Below are 19,204 nucleotides of genomic sequence, written 5' to 3' on the forward strand. Positions count from 1 at the left end.
TTATCCCAAATCTCCCATGGGTTCATCTATTCATTTATTCAACAAATATGTGTTAAAGAACTACTATGTATATAAATAAGACCTTGCTAGGCACCATATTGAACCCTCCCTAAAAAAAAAAAAAAACAAAACAAAACAAAACAAAACAAAAAACCATTGAATTTTCAACATGTTTAAATATTTGTGATGAGATCTCCCTCTAGTGGTAGGCCCAATGAAAGAAGTGAATAAGGTGAATAAGTCAGTTTTTGAGATGATAAAAGGTAGTCACGTAAGTCATAAAATTTAGGGATGACAGGTATGTGGACAGTTCATCTAATTTAAAAATATGTGCAGAGTACTTTGTGAGGGTCTCAGATTCAAATATGTTACTAGGAGTGTTTAGGCAAAGACTTCGTGGAACCAATTGATCAAAAAGCAATTTTTAAAGCAATCAGTATGTGTCAGGCACATGATAAATGCTGGGGATACATAAACAAATGTTTGGTCCCTGCCATCAAGGACCTTACATTTCTAATGGAAGAGACACTATGTGTAAAACACAATATAGAAGAGGATAAATAGAAAGTAGACTTAATAGAAGATGTTGCTAGCAGCGGTGGGGGACAGGGGAGAGGAGGAAGAAGGAGGGCCTCCTGAGGGAGATGGTGCTTGAGCAGTCTTTAAGGAAGCCAAGGATTCTAAGACGTGGAGAATTAAAAGTTAGACTAGGTAACTTTTCTAGTACGTTCTAGTGCTAAGATTCTGTCTCAATCAACCTTGATGCACAAATAAAAATCTATCGATTGCTATATGATAATACCACCATCCCCTAACTCTAAATAATATTTTACTGTTAGAGTTCATTCTACATCAATGCATCGTCCTCCATTTCTCTACTCACATAGTGACCGCCATAGTTCAGGCCCTCATCATCTGGTCTGTTCCAGTGGCCTCCTCATTGGTCTCCTTGACTTGTCTCTTTACTCCAATCCCTCTTCCACACAGTTGTCAAAATAATTTTCCTAAATACAGATGGATCATGTTGATCCATCTGTAAACTCAAGTAAGCTCAGTAAACTCAAGTGGCTCTTGTTGTCTCTGGTATAAAATGCAAACTCCTCTGTGTGGCTTTTAAAGCCCTTTACAATCTGGTTCTAACCTATCTTTCCAACCTCAATAGATACTATTTCCTTTCTCAAACCCCAGTTAAACTGGCCCCTCTCTTTCCTGACATATAGAACTCCATCTACTTTATCCATGCCGTTGCACTGGTCATTCCTCATGCCTGTAATGTAACCTCTTCTCCCTTTTCCCTTGTAGCATCCTCCACTTCAGGCCAAAACTCTTCAAGGGCACTTGGTTGAATAAGTGCTAAGAGCCCATCTTGATTGCCAATACAACTCCAGATGGTGGCTATTACCTTGATTTTTAGGATACTATCTGGCTGTTCCTCTAAAGCTATTATTATGAGCCCCTACTGGTGTGCTTTATATCAAGAGGGGTTTGACTTGAGTAAAACACTTACTAAGATGGCATAGTAAAAACTAGTAGTGAGAAAAACATTCCCTTTTTAAGTTGGGATGCATCCTACCACAAATATGTATAGCATCTGTAGGAACAGTGAGTACCAATAGAGAGGCATACGTGTAGTGAACACACGTGGCCAAAGATATTCATTCCTTTGTACTAACAAAGCTTGAAGTCCTTTCTTTCCTAATGGAAACATCACAGATCCCTGGGGGCAGTGTGTCTGATGAATAGAGTTTTCAGCTGCTGTGCATCAAAGAGCATAGTGATTCTTATGACATACTTATGAGTGTGTCACCCAGGTAGCTCAATGGATTGAGTACTTGGCCTAGAATCAGGAAGACTTGGGCTCAAATCTTGCCAGAGACACTTATTAGATGTGTGACCCTGGGCAAGTTATTTAACCTCTGTTTGCCTCAGATTCCTTAACTATATAACAGGGATAATAACAGTAGCTACCTTGCAGGAATGTTATAAGGATCAGATGAGATAAAGCACTTAGCAAGTGCCTGGCACACAGTAGGTGTTCTATAAATGCTTATCCTCTTCTCTTCCTTTCCTTCTCTTGGCAGTCCATAGCCAGCTCTCTTCTCTCCTCTCTGCTTCTTGAGGCTGTTTACAGCCTTGAGTAATTGCATCTCTGTTATCAGTATCTGGCTATAATACGTGTCTTTCCTCCATCCACTGTGCCTTGAACTGTCTGTAATTGAATCTCCAAATGCTTTGTCTCCCTCTGGGCTATTAGCTCTGCTGCTAGGAATCATGGCTGATGGGGTGGGGAGAGAGGTCTCCTCCTTTCCCCAAGACTTATTGCCTTTCAGGGACCAGGTTCTTCCTCAGTCAGTGGTTCCTGCCCCTAATCTCCAGAGTTTAGTTATTTAAAGCCTGTAATGTCATGGGTTCTTACTGTTCATCCAATGATTTTACTCCTTTCTGGGTCAATCAGAGACAGATGTTCATTTTTTCACAAAGGGATCACAGGATGTTAGCACGTTGTTAACTTATTGCATCCTGTGACTATATCAGCTGAGCTGGGGGATTCAAATTCCCTCTCTCTTATACTTACATATGTACCTGTTGTCTCTCCCAATAGAAAGTAAGGGACTTAAGAAAAGGACTCATTTCATTTTTTTTTTGTATTTGTATTCTTGCTGCCCATCACTAGCCTTGAATGTTGTAGACTTTTAATATATGCTTGTTGAACGAGTGACTGATTGACAAGGGACAGAAAATTTTCCATATAGCAAAAAGGAGGGAAAATTGTTATGTGTTTTTTTATAGAGATTAAAAAGTTTAAGCTTCACCTGTCTGCCCAAATCTTGGAGAAAAAGAGCTGGAAGAGCCAACTGAAGGACTTTGCTGAACATGCATGTACTTCAGCCTCAAACATATATTTATTTGGACATTTTGTCTGTGGTAACTTTGATTTGTGGATCTTCAACTGAAGCCTTATAATTGAGAGGCAGTGAAGTATAATGGCTAGAGACCTGTTCTCAAAGTCAGGAAAAATTGGGTTCAAGTTCAGCCTTTGACATGTACTGGCTACGTGATACTGAGCAAATCACTAAATCTTTCAGTGCTCCTGGCAACTCTCTAAGACTCTGGTTCATTTTTTTAAAATTTATTTAATATTTTTCCCCCTCAATTCCATGTAAAAACCATTTTTAACATTTATTCTTCAAAATCTTGAGTTCCAAATTCTCTTTCTCCCTGTTCTCCTCCCTCATTGAGAAGGAAGCAATTTGGTGTAGGTTATACGTATGTAGTCTAAGACTCTAAGTTTCAAAGAAGATGCCCACCTATATTGATGGAGGAGGTTCCTGGTCAGGTAGACAATGACAACAACAACAGATACCAAAAAGCTCTTAAATTACAATCTTGCAGCCTGATTTTTAAATTTACCAGTGAGACTCAGGTGCTAAGAGGTCACTTTATAATAGCCCAGTATGATAAAATGCCCTGTTTTTAATGTTACCATTATGTTTTTCCCCCTCCTTGTGGCACTATATGTGTGGACAATTATGAGTGGATTTGTTCAAATCTAATGAATGGAGTACTTAGAAAGTGAGAATGAATGTACTCTCTGAGCAGCTAGAGAGAATAACATTAGATGAAATGAAAAAAAATGAAAGAATATGAACCCAAGTATTTAATACTCAGCCTAGGTTCAAGATGGTGTGTGTTAATAGAAATCATCTTTAATCATTAGAGAAAACTGATTACCTTTACATTTTAGTACTATCTATTCTTTAAAAAAGCACCTGGTATCTTTTTGTTTTAGATTACATTGATTTCTGAATGCATGCCTCTCTCTTAGTGAATCTTCCCCTATCACAAAAATTTGAAAAGGAAAACATTTCAGCAAAGCCAACCATCATATCTATCCCTCGTGACAGCATTCACAATACTCTTCTGTCATAGTTTCCCACCTCTCTGATAAAAGGGAGGGAATTGCATTTTCTCATCTCTTCTTTAGGGGCCAACCTTGGCAGTTGTGATTATAATTGCATAGTGTTCGGTTTCATTTAATTATTTCCATTTGCATTGTTATTGTGTGTATTGTTTTCCTGTTTATGCTTACCTCCCAGTGTGCCAGTTCATATAAAGCTCTGTCTATTCTAAAAAGAGATGTCTTAGAGTAGAATAAGCATTTCTGATTTGGACCCTCAATCTTGTGATGATTTTCCTGAATTGCCTTTTATTTTACATTTAAAAGAAGCTGATACATATATATTCTCTCTTACTAGGTCAATGTGAGCCAATCACCCTGGAACTTTGCCTCAATCTTCCCTATAATTATACGAATTTTCCAAACTACCTTGGTCACAGGACTCAGAAAGAAGCTTCTATCAGCTGGGAATCCTCCCTCTTCCCAGCCCTTGTTCAGACCAACTGTTACAAATATCTCATGTTCTTCGCCTGCACTATCTTAGTACCAAAGTGTGATCCACATACAAACCAGCACATCCCACCCTGCAGGTAATGTCTTTGAACTACTCCTAATTCAACCAGCATTTTACCCTGGGAAAAACTAAGGTGTACCTTTTCAAATATGTCTAATGAAGGGAACATCATTAGGGAAATGAATGTATTAAAATATTGATTTAGGATAAATAAGAAGCAGCTTAGATGGTTAAAGTCAGAATTCAAGTCTCAAGTGCAAGAGAAAGACAAAGAAGATGCTGTCTTGTAAGTGCCTATGTATTTAAGAAAATGAAATATTTTATTGTTATAAATATATATGAAGATGAACATTGGGAATACTTTTTAAAATGTACCATTGCAGAAAAATAAATTCGATTCTTAAACTTCTTTAGACTATTCTCACTAGTAAGTGGAAATTATCATTTCATAGTAGTACAGACATATACACCAATAATATCTAAGCACAAAAAAATGACATGGGGAATATCACTGAAGCATTGTATTATTGTAGAAGGAAATTTGGAAAAGTGGTAAAAGTGGGAAATAATAGAAGGACCGTCTGAGCCTTCTACCAGTATCTGCAAAATGTAAAAAGACCCAGAAGAAGAATTCTAGCATGCTGGATGGATGTTTGATAAGGATCTCTGGAAGAACATGGATAAGAAATTGCAGAGAATGGGAAGGCTCAGATAAGTGGTTCTCTGCTCTGATGGAGGGAATCTCCGCATTAGTGAGATCTCAGATCCATTCACCTATTAAAATATACACTGACATAAATCTTAGTTTACATAAGATATATAGATCTAAATTGCATCCTCTAGGGAAGTGCCCATTTTTCTCTCTATTGGTTCTATTTTTCTTCAGCTGTTTAGGAAGGATTCATGGGATAGGAATAACTAAGATCTGAGTGCTAGAGTTCCATAAAGACTGATGGTAAAACTCCAGAAACTGAGTTTACAGTGAAAGTATATTGAGGTAGAGGGTAGAATGGGAATGGAGTGTGAGGAAAGGGTTTGGACCATGGAGGCAGATCTTGTAAAGAAGGAGTATCTCCATCCCAGATCATCTTAAAGGGCATGATCCCTTTAGGGCACAGTTATAGACGCATAACATGGTCTTGCTATTCATTGTACCAAAACTCTTAGCTCTGATCTGGGTGGACTAGACAGACTCCCATAGCCTGGCTAATTTGTCAGTCTTCCTCAGTCCTTCTCTGAATTTCTGAAGTTAGGAGTATCTAACAAAAGGGAGAGTTGTTAGAGTCTTGAAGTTTTGGACAGGGAAGGATATGAGCTATTCATAATCAGCTCTGACCCCTTTTTCTACCTTCCTTTTCTTTTTTGTTTCTTTTTTTTTGAGGGGGGAAGGCAGGGCAATTGGGGTTAAATGACTTGCCCAAGGTCACACAGCTAGTAAGTGTGTCAAGTGTCTGAGGCTGGATTTGAACTGAGGTCCTCCTGACTCCAGGGCCGGTGCTCTACTCACTGAGTCACCTAGCAGCCCCCTACCTTCTTTTTTAACATCCTGCCTGTGTACACCCAACTCAACCTCAACCGTGTGAATCCACAGTCTCTCATACCCTTCCTACCCTCACATACATAGCTATATTTTAAGATTGTCAGAGAATATGGTCCTTACAAGTTGAATGCCACAGAAAGAGTTTCTTTTGTTTTTATTACTTATTTATTACATTAAGTAGCCAGGATAGGCAGCAGTGTGACCCAGTGGACGCAGTGCTGGACATCGATTCTGAAAGATCTGAGTTCAAATCCTACCTTAGACACTTAACTAGCTGGTAGTGTGTGACCTTGAGCAAATCATTTAACCTCATTAAATTCCAGTTTCCTTGTATGAAATGGTCATAATAACATCGCTAACCTCACAGAGTGAACATGAGGATCAAATGAGACAATATGTATATTATAAATTTTTAATGCCATAAAATGCTATTATTGTTATTATTATGATTATTAAGATAGAAATATGAATATTAAATAAAGGAATCATAGGTTAGAACCTAAATCTAAGAGTTCCTAGCAGAAACTATCAACTTACTGGTGAGTTAGGAAAAGCTGAATTGCAAATTTCAAGGATGAGAATTAGGAGTACATACAAAGAACGAGTAGGATAAAGTACAAAATTACAAAATGGTTGAGAGAGTTTAATAGCGGAACACTGGTACAGTGAAATTTAGTATTGTCTTATAAAATTAAATTTTGAAATTTTTATTAAACATCCATTAATGAAAACATTAGTAATGGGGCACCTGAGGGAAAAATTCAGGCAGAAAGGGATCAGTGCACTTAGCTGTCACCAACCCTCCCCACTTGATTTTTAACCTGTCTTTGCACATCCAGTGGTAATATCGACCAAAGTGAAAATTTATTTATTGCCTTTTTAATTAGGTTTGAGTAATAGTGCAATTTTATATCCATTCCCTGCAACTTATTAGGGAAACTTTTTAAATTTTATTTTTCTTCGTCTTTGGACAACAATCATTAATTTAAATGAATGGATTAGAATTAAATGAATAATAATTATCAATGAGAATAATTATGTGTTTAAAATTGCACACAAAATTATCTTAATCTTGTACTTGTCCAGAAAAGAAGTCATTATCATTCCCCTCAAACTCACTCCTTTCCTTCTAGTCACACAGATTTGCAACTGTGAAGTCACCCTAATCTCTCCAATCTCTCTTATTCCACATATCCTTTTATAACATGGTTGACTTTGGTCCCAATCTCTCAGAGACCTTTTACATTACCCTTGTGTCATCCTTTCCCACTCCCCACCCCCAGGTTCTCCAATGCCATGGGGATATCTACTCATAGTATGCCTCATTTTTAGGGACCTGATTCCACTTAATCATTTGACATTGGATTAACTTTTACAAAGGGATGTTTACTTCAAAGACATAGCAAGAACAAACATACATACATACATTTCCCTGAACAGTTCAGGTGGCATAATCCACTCCTTCCCTCCACATATGTATATGACTATAAATAAATTAAGGGTCTTCAAGCAATTATAGTCAATGCTAAAAATGCAAGCATGACTCTAATTGATTTGCTAATAGCTATTCCTAATTACTGGCTCCCTAAAATGAATTTTTAACCATGATAAATATTTGACCATTAGAATCTTTCTTTCCTTCTTTCTCCCCCTCCCCCTCTAAGGAAGGGGAAGGGGTTAGGTTTACAGTTTAGTTCAGGGGTGGGGAACCTAAGGCCACAGCTGGCTTTAGCTCAGTTCCTACATAGCATTAGTTCCAAAGAGTTCAAATCCATAGCCCAGAGCATCCCTAGACCCTTGCTCCTCAGGGCTTTGCTTTTGTTGTTCAGTCATGCCCAACTCTTCATGACCCCATTTGGGGTTTTCTTGGCAAAGATACTGGAGTGGTTTGCCATTTCCTTCTCCAGGTCATTTTACAGATCAGGAGACTGAGGCAAATAGGATTAAATGACATTGTCCAGGGTCACACAGCTAGTGTCTGAGGACAGATTTGAACTCAGGAAGATGAGTCGTCCTGACTCCAGGATTGGCAAGCTATCTACAGTGGCCACATAGTTGCTTTGCTGAGGAGCAAGATGTAACACCCAGCTTAACTTGTTGGATCTAGTGATCCCAAGCACCTTTACTTAAGACTTCCTGTCATAAGAAATATATTTTTCTATTCTGTACAATGCTGTGCCCTGGGACTTTCTGACTACTCTGGAACTTTTTTTAACCTTTTAAGGAATTTTTCGGGGGAATTTTACATTCTTACTTCCTCAGGGCATAGAGCCTTGCAAGCTACATGTGCCCTTGGCTGCCTCTGGTCATACTAGAATGTTAAACTGGATTCGTGTTTGTGTGTGTGTGTGTGTGTGTGTGTGTGTGTGTAAAGCATGTGCACATTTGTATGGTGATGGGGATTGCTTATTACTTTTGGGCTTCGAGCTGATCCCTCGTGGAGTTCCCAGCTGGAAGAAAAGGTTTATAGAGCTTCTCGTAGGATTTATCATTACTCGGTCTGGTAAGAACTTCAGGGTTTTAGCTAGAGTGTTTAAGGTGGGAGCTGGGTGGTTTGTGTCCCATTCAGCCAGCCATTTTGGCAGGAAGTTCCTGTATTAGGCATTTTAAATACACACATTTCTCTGTATTTATTAATGTTCCTCCTGTGTCCTCTTCACTAGATTTTAATTCCATAAGTGTGTAGATTTTATCTCGTTCTTAATTAACAGGAGACAGACATGTTGAGTTGGGAATTTAAATAGCAGTTGGTATTGCTGTGAACGTGCCGGCCTGGTTCTGAATTGCAAAATATAGCAGACTCTGCATAGAGAAGACAGAAGCGAAACATGTATTCAGACACCAGAAAGCCAGATCCCAACACCAGTAAACCGAATCCATCGTAGCAACAAAGAGGTTAATACACTTTATCAGGACAGGGAGCAACTCCATCCTGAAGCCTTCCCCCTGCTTGGCCCTTCCCACAAACAAACACCAACAATCCTGGTTGCTTGCCTTCGTCCTCTCTCTCCCACCCTCTAACTGCTCTGACCTACTTCCTTCCTGCTCCACCCTTTACTGTTCCATGCATTCAGCAAGCTCTTCCCACCACATGTGACTTAAGCAGGTCACATGGGCCTATTAATGGATGGGAAGATCTTCAAATTAAGCAAAAATATATTAACAATGCAGATACTATTAATATTTACCTGTTATATTTAGAGATCATCTAGTCTAATTGAGGCCCAGGGAAGTTAAATGACCTGCCTGAAATCTCACAGATAGTAAGTAGCAGAGCCAGGATTTGAACCCAGGTTTCCTGACTCCAGCCTGGACGTCTTTCCGGTACACCAAGCTGCCTAATAGATGGTGTTGAATCAGTATTAACTTTTAAGCTGCTCTTGTCAGGCATAACTGTTGTGTTTTAGAATAGATTGCAAGGATTATAATTGAGGTTTCTAGTAGCTTACCCCTAAAAACTATTCAATTTCACACAAGCTACCATAAGCCAATTTCAAACATAAACAGATGATCTTATTCCCTGATTCAGAAAATCCCCAAACATTTGCTTTTTTTTAAAGGAATTACTCTGTGAAGTAATTACTTTGTGAAGTCATGAAATTTGGTTTACTCTGTATCATCTGAATCTTTAAGAGGGCTTTATAATTTGAAAAAGGGCTTTATTATCTTATTTTCATGAACTTGCTCATTTTGATCCTATAAGTAAATATGCTTGTATTTGTTCCATGGATCTTTAAAAAAAATATTAGCTTTTGTCTTTGGAAGAGCTAATACCTCTTTACTCCTTTACAGAAGATCTTTTTAGTAAGAAAAATTCTCTTAGAAGATAGTCAACCATGTTTTGAGTTTATCCTACATCTCAGTATACTTTTTTTTTACTTAAATGCTTTGAATTTGTTAAAATTTTTAATACTTTTCCAATCAGGTATTCTTCTCAAAGATCTTAAATTATGCCTACATTAAGGAAATTTTAGTACTCACACATTTGATTATGGAAAGGTAGAAAAAGAGTGCCATGGAAAGAATGAAGGATTTTGAACAAACCTGGGGCTGAGGCTTACTATCTGTGTGTTATTGGTGAAGTAATTTACCCTTTCTGGGGTTCAGTTTCTTAGGACATCTGTAAAATAAGGGGATTGAAATAGTTCATCTCCAGAGCCCTTGTCAGATGGAAATCCATCAGATTTCAATCTTGAGGAGCTCACATTGGATCGTGAGCTTCTTGAAGTCATGGAACGACTGTTTTTCACTGTTCTTGGTATCCCAGGGTTTGGTATAGTGTCCAGCGCATAGTAGGTGCTTAATAACTGACTGATGATGATAAAATTATTGTTACATGTTATATGGATTAATTTGCATCTTAGAAACCTCAAATATAACTACTATTTTTTAAAAGAAATGTTTTCCAAAGGAAACCATTTGTAATATGATTTAATTAGGGTTGTTATGGATCTAATTCTAATTATCAACATAACAATGTATGATTCAGATCAACAAAATTTAGTTTAAAACTCAGAACCCTTAGAGAGTATGAGTTTAAAACTTGAATTGCTGTTGCTTTTTTGTAATTTTAAGTGTATTTTGTAGAGTCATAGCATTTTAGAATTAGAAGAAGTCATCTAGTTAAACCTATTTTTTTTTTAAAGAAAAATTAGCCACAGCCCAGAGAAGTTATATTGCCTGCTTAAGGTCACATGGTGATAGAGCCAGGACTAGAATCTATGCTTCTTAATTCCTGGCCTATCAAATAACTTGTTTTTTCTTAATATACTGATGGAAACATTGTACAGAAAGAAAAATAGTCTTGTTTTCTTCTATTTTAGTAGGCTATGGAAACTATTTTGATGTTCAGCGATTCTAGCATTTAATGGTTTGGGAACAAAATTCTTTGAATAAAATGGACTTTAGCGTATGAGAGGTTGATATTGACATTGAGGAGGTGGAGTCAGTTACACTATCTCAGGTATAGGCCTTTTCTTGGTGAGTCAAAGCTCAGGCCCTGCTGAAGAAAGGATTGTAATTATGGGATTTATCCAATTTAGTGACCTGGGATTATGGAAGTTGTTGTTTGGATTATAGCCGTGTAGTCAAAGATTGTTGGAATTACTAGGGTTCTTAATGACTATCTAATCCAGGAGTTCTTAACCTGGGGTTCATAAACTTGTATTTTTGAAAACTCGGTGTTGACAAATGGCATTTCAGTATAATGGGTTTTCTTTCTAATCCTATGTATTTTGTTTTATCCGTTTAAAAAAATATTCTGAGAAGCAGTCTATAGGCTTCACCAGACTGCCAACAGGGTCTATGGCAGAAACAAAGGTTAAGAATCCCTGATCTAATCCAGCCACTTTTTTTTTTTTACAAAGGAGAAAACTCATATCTGTTGGAATGAAGTGGCTTGCCTGGTGTCACATAATGAATTAGGAGAAGAGGTAAAACCAGGGCTCAGATCTCTTGATTCCTAGTTCAAAGCTCGTTCCACGGGAGTACCCTTTCATGTTTGTCCTCAACTTCACTGGATTGTGAATCATCCAAAGAAGGCCAGAATACGCTCTGATTTGGAGACATGAATCTGCATTCATCCATACTTGGAGGAGAGGGTAAAAGAGGAATGCCTTGAGGAGCATGATGGGAAAAGAATCCTTATCCTGGAACGCATCCCTGTGCCTTTTGAACCATTTCTAAGTCTGGTATCAGATAATGAAATAAGCTGCTGGAACACACACTCCTAGGAAAAATAGTCTCATATTTTGGCCAGCAAATGTCATGTATTGATGCTTGTTAATCTGTCAAATGTGGAAACCTCAAAAATGTTGCTGGCCTCTGACTTTTGTTTATCTCTGTAGGACACTGTGTGAGCATTCCAAAGAACGTTGTGAATCTGTGCTCGGGATTGTGGGTCTTCAGTGGCCTGAAGATACAGATTGCACTCAGTTTCCAGAGGAAAGTTCAGATAACCAAACCTGCCTAATGCCTGATGAAGATGTAGAAGGTTGTTATTTGTATTCTTGATATTGCTGTTGTTGTTAGTGCATGTCAGGCTCTTTGAGAACTTGTTTCTTCTCTTTATTTCTATCACCCATCTGTTGGGGCCCATTTGTTAAATATTACCATTTCTTTGCCTTTTTAGTGGTAGCAGTTAAAAATGAAGTGAGATGGGGCAGCTAGGTGGTGCAGTGAGTAGAGCACCAGCCCTGGAGTCAGGAGTACCTGAGTTCAAATCCGGCCTCAGACACTTGACACATTTACTAGCCGTGTGACCTTGGGCAAGTCACTTAACCCCAACTGCTCTGCCTTCTCCCCTGCAAAAAAAAAAATGATGCAAACACCTGATTACAAACGTTTAATATAAAAATGACCTCTAAACAGATATCCAGTGATGGAATCCCTCATAGCCTCTTGGGAGGGTTTATTCTGACAATCTCAGAAGGGGAAGGAACCCCATCTTACTCCTGGGAGGTAGGAATGATGGTTGACTTGCTCCCCCAAGTTGTGGCATGCAGGAAGGATTACTGTCTCCTGACCAGAATAGCAGTTGAGAGTGGATCATAAGAATCATAAATTTCATGCTGGAAGGGACCTTAGAGGTCATTTAGTCCAACTCATACATTTTATAGGTGGAGAAACTGAGTCAGGGAGAGATTAAATAGCCCAAAGCCACTCATATTAAGTGGCAGAATAAGAATTCAACCCCAGGTCCTCTGACATAGAATCCCATACTCTTTCCACTCCACCAGATTTCCTCCGTGGAGTTCCTTCTTGCCTTTCATGTGGCGGTGAGAGAAACTAATCTTTGCACAAGGTGAAGCATGGAAATGGCATCTTGGTTAGAAAGAGCCATTTTCTTTTATTTATTGTTTTGGATTAATTTATTATGCATTATATTAACTTACATTCTTACCAAATTCTTATTTAAAAAAGAAAAGAAGCTACAAATTTTATTTGGAGTGACTCTCATATCATTTTGATCCCAGTGCCTCTGAACATTGCCCCAGTATGGCAACTGGGGTGCACCTGTAGGTCTCTGATCCTCTCCTGTCTATAATGAACGCCTCAGGGTAAGCAGTGAGGATGAAGCATCATTTATCCTGGTATCAGAACTCATACCAGGGCCTCTAGCTTATTAGGGCTATTCTCCCTGACTTTGGCCTACCTTGATTGCCCCCTTATACACTAGACTTGTTTCTGAAAAAAATAAAATAAAATAAAAAATAAATGTAAATAAAAAAATTAAAAAATTAAATCTACAGTCAAAGGAAGATTATTTGTTACCATTAATGATATTCAGAAGAATGCGACATATCTTCTGACATATTTTGAAAGGAATTATGGAATATTTGAATTCAGTGGCATTGTAGAAGCCTTCTTTTTCAGTCCCTCTAGATGCATGAATTCCTTCTGTAGTATCCCTGGCAAATGGACCCACGGATCTTTTCCATTTTTCCCTTTCTTTTCTTTCTCATTCCAGCCCCAATGATAAGCATAGAAGTTCCTCTACTGTTATTATATGGTGAAACTAAGAACTTTACAGACTCACTTTGTAGACAGCTTACTTTACCGGAAGGCAGGCCTTGAGTATTCCCTTCTTTGACTGATCTGCAAGGCTTTCCATCCAGCTTAATAAAACTCCAAACCTTTTTTCCTATCACCCAATCTGGAATGTGAGCTCTGGGAAGGCAGTCTATTGCATTTTGTTTCTTCTTTGTGTCTGCCACAGCACAGACCCAGGTTGCCCCTTCCACCCCTCACCCACTCATTTCTTATAGACTAAAATGTAGACTCCTTTCTTTGGCAGTGAGGGCATTAACAGTCTGGCTCCATCCTATATTTTTGGTTTTATTTGTACTTCCTTTCATTACTCTACGTATCAGCAAAACTGGAATATTAGCTGTTCCGATTTTGTCCTTTCCTCTCGTGCTTTTCTGCATTTGCTCAGGCTCTGCACCATGCTTGGAATGTATTCCCTACATATATTATTTTGTTGAAATTCTTGTTATTCATGGTCCAGTTCAAGTGTCTCATATTCCATAAATCCTTCCTTCACTCCCCAAGCTGGAAGCTCTCTCTCCTTACCAGACTTTCTCATAGCACTTTGTCTGGATCTCTCCTCTATTATGGTGACATTCTCACTTACATTATACTCTCACTTATATCACGCCTTTAATTGTATATGTGGAATACTTTGCAATAATTGAAATAGATCGTAAGTTCCTGAAGACAGGAACTATGTCTTTTCGTTTTTGTATTCATAGCACCCAGCACAGCAGTCTTTACTTAGTAGGTGGTGCTTAAATGAACGTTGAACTGAATTGGATACGAGAGGATCAATAAATGAATGTTTAATGAATAAAGGAACCCCTTGTTTCAATGGGTCCTACAGAGTTCTGTCTGATTCCATGACCTTTTATCTGTCTGTATGTAGACAACTGCTTATACGTAGGAAACACAATTCTATCTCTATTATTGAAGTTTCTTTCTGCAGTTATGTATGTCTAGTTACACTTGGCAAGGACGAAACTACTGGTCTTATTACTACTTCTCTTCCTCAAATTTGGCTTCTCCTTCACAGTGGTGAACATCACCATAACACAGAAACAAACAAGAAAAGAAACCTTATGGTTGGTTTTCATTTTGACCATCCTTCACTCCACATTTGGTCTGTTGCCAAATCATGCCTCTTCCCTCTTCACTGGGGTACACAATTGTCATTTAGTCATTTCCAGTTATGTTTGACTCATCATGACCCTTTTTGGGGTTTTCTTGGCAAAGATACTTGAGTTTTGCCATTTTCTTCTCCAACTCACTTTATAGATGAGGAAACTGAGGCAAACCGGGTTAAGTGACTTGCCCAGGGTCACTTACCCAGTGTCTGAGGCCAGATTTGAACTCAGGTCTTTCTGACTCCACGATTGGCACTCTATCCATTGTGCCACCTAGCTGCACGTATATGGATTCCCTTTATTCCTTAGTTCTGTAATCCCAGTTTTCTAAACCCATTTCATCTCTCCCTTGTGATCTCATTTCTCTACTCTGACTATCCCTTTGGAGTCAGTCATTTATACAATGCCAAGGTTACTTTCTTCATGCACTTGTTTGACTTTGGTGCTTTTCTGGGGATTTACAGTGACTTCTCATTTCTCAATAGATTAAGGTCAGGGTGTCCTTCAAAATACTTCACTGGGATGTACTGAGAGGCAACATGGTTAGTCTTGGAATCAGACTAAGAAAACTGAGTTTGAGTTCTAGCGCTGACACTTCCTAACAAGGCTACTGTAGGGTGAATTGCTTTCACCATTTAGAGTAATTATGCTAACTTTTTCATAGGATTATTGTGAGGAAATCACTGTGAACTTGGAAGTGCTATAGAAATGTGTGATATTATTGGCATGATCCCACAACAGTTTTCCTTCTCTGCCCTCTATTACTTTTAGGAAAATTTGTTTGTTGGAAGAGAATTAGCCAATTTCCCCTGCTGTATCACTTCTGTCAACAGTGATTCCTGCTGTACTTACTGCCATAATATAATAGCCGCATAACTTTGTTTAGATATTATGAAAATGCTGATTAACTCAGTTTATGTCCTTGTGTTTATTAATCTCTTGGTGATTTTAGCTTATAAACTATCCCAAGACAGGAATTGTATTAATTTAATGTGATTTGTCCATGACCCAGCCCAACACCATATAAAAATAAACACTTAATATACCTAAATTTCATTTGTCCATCATTGCATAATAAATGGTTCCGTATCAGTTCATTTTCTGGATAATCAAATGGCACTGATTCATATAGCATGTAGTTCACATTGCACCAATTTTAAAAATATATACTATTTCTTTTTAACATTCATTTTAAAAAATATACTTCCAAATTCTCTTCCTCCCTCTCACCCCCTCCTGCTTCCATTGAGAAGGCAAGCAATGTGATATTAATTATACATATGAAATAATGCAAAACAATTCTAAATGGCTATGTTGCAAAAAAGCAAAAATGTTAATAAATCAGGTTTTAATCTGCACTCAGACTTCATCAGTTCTTTCTCTGGAGGTAGATAGCATTTTCATCACAAGTCCTTTATAATTGTCCTGATCATTATATTGATCAGAGAAGCTAAGTCTTTCACAGCTAATCATTACAATATTGTTGTTACTGTGTATCATGTTCTCCTGCTTCTGCTTACCTCATTCTGTAGCAGTTCATATAAGTCTTCTCAGTTTTCTGAAAGCATCTTGCTCATCGTTTCTTATAGAATAATATTTCATCACAATCATATACCTCAACTTGTTCAGCCAATTCCCAAATGACAGGCATCCCCTCAATTTCCAATTCTTTACCATCACAAAAAGAGATTTTATAAGTATTTTCTTACATATAGCTCCTTTTCCCTTTTCTTTGATCTCTTTTGGTTACAGACCTAGCAGCGGGTATTGCTAGGTCAAAGGGTATGAACAGATTTATAGTCCTTGGGCATAGTTCCAGATTTTTCTCCAGAATTGTTCTCCAGAATTTCCTCTCACAATGCCACCAACAGCACATGAGTGTACCTGTTTTTCCACATCCCCTCCAGCATTTGTTTTTCTTTTCTATCATGTTGACCAATCTTATATGTTGTTTTAATATGCATTTCTCTAATCAACGAGTTAGAGCATTTTTATATGACTATCTAAAGATAGCTTTGATTTCTTCTTCTGAAAAAATGCCTGTTTATATATCTTTTTACCATTTACCAATTGATGAATGATAGCACCAATTTTTGAGAGGTTTTTTAAAAAACTTAATTTGATGTCTTTTGTTTCTGTATCATTCATTTCTGAATATATCCTTCCCTTCCTCCTCTACCCATCAAACCTTCCTTCTAGACATAAATTTTAAAAGTGATTAAAAAAAGCAGTCAGCAAAACCAACCAACACATAAACAATATGTACAACATTCTATGCCCATAGTCCACTCCATCTGGGGAAAAAGGTGCATTTTCTCAACTCTTTTTCTAGGTCAGGTCTACGTTATCCTAGTTATTGTGTGTTTTGTGCTCCTGGTTCTGCTTACTTCACCCAGCATTCATTCATATGTCTTCCTATGTGTCTCTGAATTCTTATTTGACATTTCTTATATTGAAATCATTTACAATTATATTCACGTGCCACATGGTGTTTATCCATTTCCCAATGAGTGGGTATGTAAATGCCATTCTTTAAAAAATCATGTTGTATGAAAATATGTGGAGGGATTGTTCTGTTTATTCTATTTGTATCCATAGTGTCTAGCACAGTGTCTGGCACATAGTTGTCCCTTATATGCTTCTTGATTCACCTAATAAAGGACTGAGTATTTAATCTACTTACTTAAAAGTCCACTGAAGATAATTTATCCTTTTCTTGGTGATTCAAAGTCTTTATTATTACTGCTCAAATATTATTACTATCTAAGAACTGTTACTATCCCACAGGAATACTGTCAGGCTGCTGAGGTATGTAAGTGGATTATCTGTTTCCTCTTTTGTATTTACTCATCACTTATGATGATTGCTAGTTTTCATGTCCAGCTCTCTGCTTGTCATCTTCTGTGGTTGAAGCTATCAAATAACCGAACTATTTAAGACACATGTAAAAATAAAAGTCATCGGATCCTGAGTGGGGAATCCGTCGGGCTATTCTCTGGGTAAAAATCTTGCATGTTAATACATAAAAATTTTGATTTCTATTTCAGCTATTCAAAGGCCTTTTCTGCTACTTTTCCTGGTGTCTCAGATAATCCCCCAGGTCCTTTTGGTTATTTATCTTACATCCTTCTTTATTGCTGGGAGGATTTTGAAACACTTTTCTAATCATTGCCCTATGATTAGGTAATAAAAATATAATTATCCCCACTTTTCAGATGAGGAAACAGAAACTAGAGACATTAAATGACCCAACTATTGCCACACAGTTAGTATCAGAGCAGGGATTCAAACCTAGTTCTTTTCATTCTGACTGCAGTGTTCTTTCCACTGTGCCATATTGCCTCTTTCATATTTGTCTAAGTTGCAAATGAGGGTTAGCCCAGCAGAGTGGATAGAGGATGAGTCTTCAGGCAGGAAGACTTGGCTATATGTCTTAACCCTGTCTCACACTGACTGTGTGACCATGGGCAGATCACTTAACCTCTTTGTGCTCCCAGGAAGCTAATACTATCAATTACAGATGAATTATCAGTTTGTATACACATTGTTATAGGTCCAGTCACCAAAAACAAATTACAAATGGCTTTACGTATTTTCAAAGCACATTTACATACATATGTTACCCTCCTCCATCCTCACAATAATATTGTGAGTTATGAACACCGTTGTGATTTACCAGGGAAGTAAATGAACTTTAGCTCAGTAAAGTGTTAATATGACTGAATTTGGAGGCCATTTTGAGCTAATCTTCCACTATTCTTCTATGAAGAGTTTCTCTACTAAGAATGGAGAATACCTGGTATGTTTGGGACACCCCATCAAATCCTTCATGTCCAGGAGTCTATATAAGCAGTTGCCCCCCTGAGTTTGGAAAAGGAGGCAAGAACACAGCAGGAATGAGAAAATTTGTGTTTTGTATAATTTGTATTTCTTCCCCTGTCACAAAGTATTCAATTTATTCTATTCCTGACCACAAGCAGGTGTAGCTAATTTGAGAGATCACAAAAGTCCTTCTGCTTCCAAAACATTCCCTTTAAAAACAAGTATGTTGTCTGGGAAGAATAGTTCTTGAAGCTTTATCAGCCTTTGATATGAATGAATTTATCCAGTTAGCTAGCAGAGAAGATATGTCTGAGAGAATAGGCGGGAAGACAGGAAAGTTTTGGGGTGGAGGAGGGTAGGAGAAAAGTCCACAGTTTGGGATATTTCTAGGAAACAAAGATTGGAGGGAATGGCTAAAGTGTGTGGCTTTGATCAATTTAGGGGCCTCATCATGAAAAAGGGAAAACTGAGTGGGGAAGAGAGGAGTGAGATTAATAGCAAAATGGAAGAAGAATCCCTTGCACGTAGTAGGTCAAGGAATCATAGATTTAGAGTGGGAAGGGACCTTTAGAGGTCATATAATCCAATCTCCTCATTTTAGAGATGAGGAAATTGAGGCCCAGAAAAGTGAAGTTAGTCATTTAAGGTCACATATGTAATTATGGAAAAACCAGGATTTGGACCCATGTTCTCTGAGTCCAAATGGTACTCTTTCAACCGCACCATTTTGACCCTTATTTTTTTTGGACTGCATATTTAATCCACTTACT

At 37.8% G+C, this 19,204-nt stretch overlaps 1 protein-coding gene across 1 annotated transcript in view; it reads left to right on the forward strand.

Moving 5' to 3' along the window:
• The window catches only part of CORIN (corin, serine peptidase), a 216,528-nt gene that overhangs the window by 159,702 nt on the left and 37,622 nt on the right, over positions 1 to 19,204 (forward strand). Inside the window, exons 11-12 of the mRNA XM_036764058.1 lie at positions 4,257 to 4,488; positions 11,799 to 11,944. Coding sequence (XP_036619953.1) covers positions 4,257 to 4,488; positions 11,799 to 11,944 — 378 coding nt within the window. The remainder of the gene's footprint in view (positions 1 to 4,256; positions 4,489 to 11,798; positions 11,945 to 19,204) is intronic.

This window comes from Trichosurus vulpecula, chromosome 6, assembly GCF_011100635.1.
Source record: "Trichosurus vulpecula isolate mTriVul1 chromosome 6, mTriVul1.pri, whole genome shotgun sequence".
NCBI lineage: Eukaryota > Metazoa > Chordata > Mammalia > Diprotodontia > Phalangeridae > Trichosurus > Trichosurus vulpecula.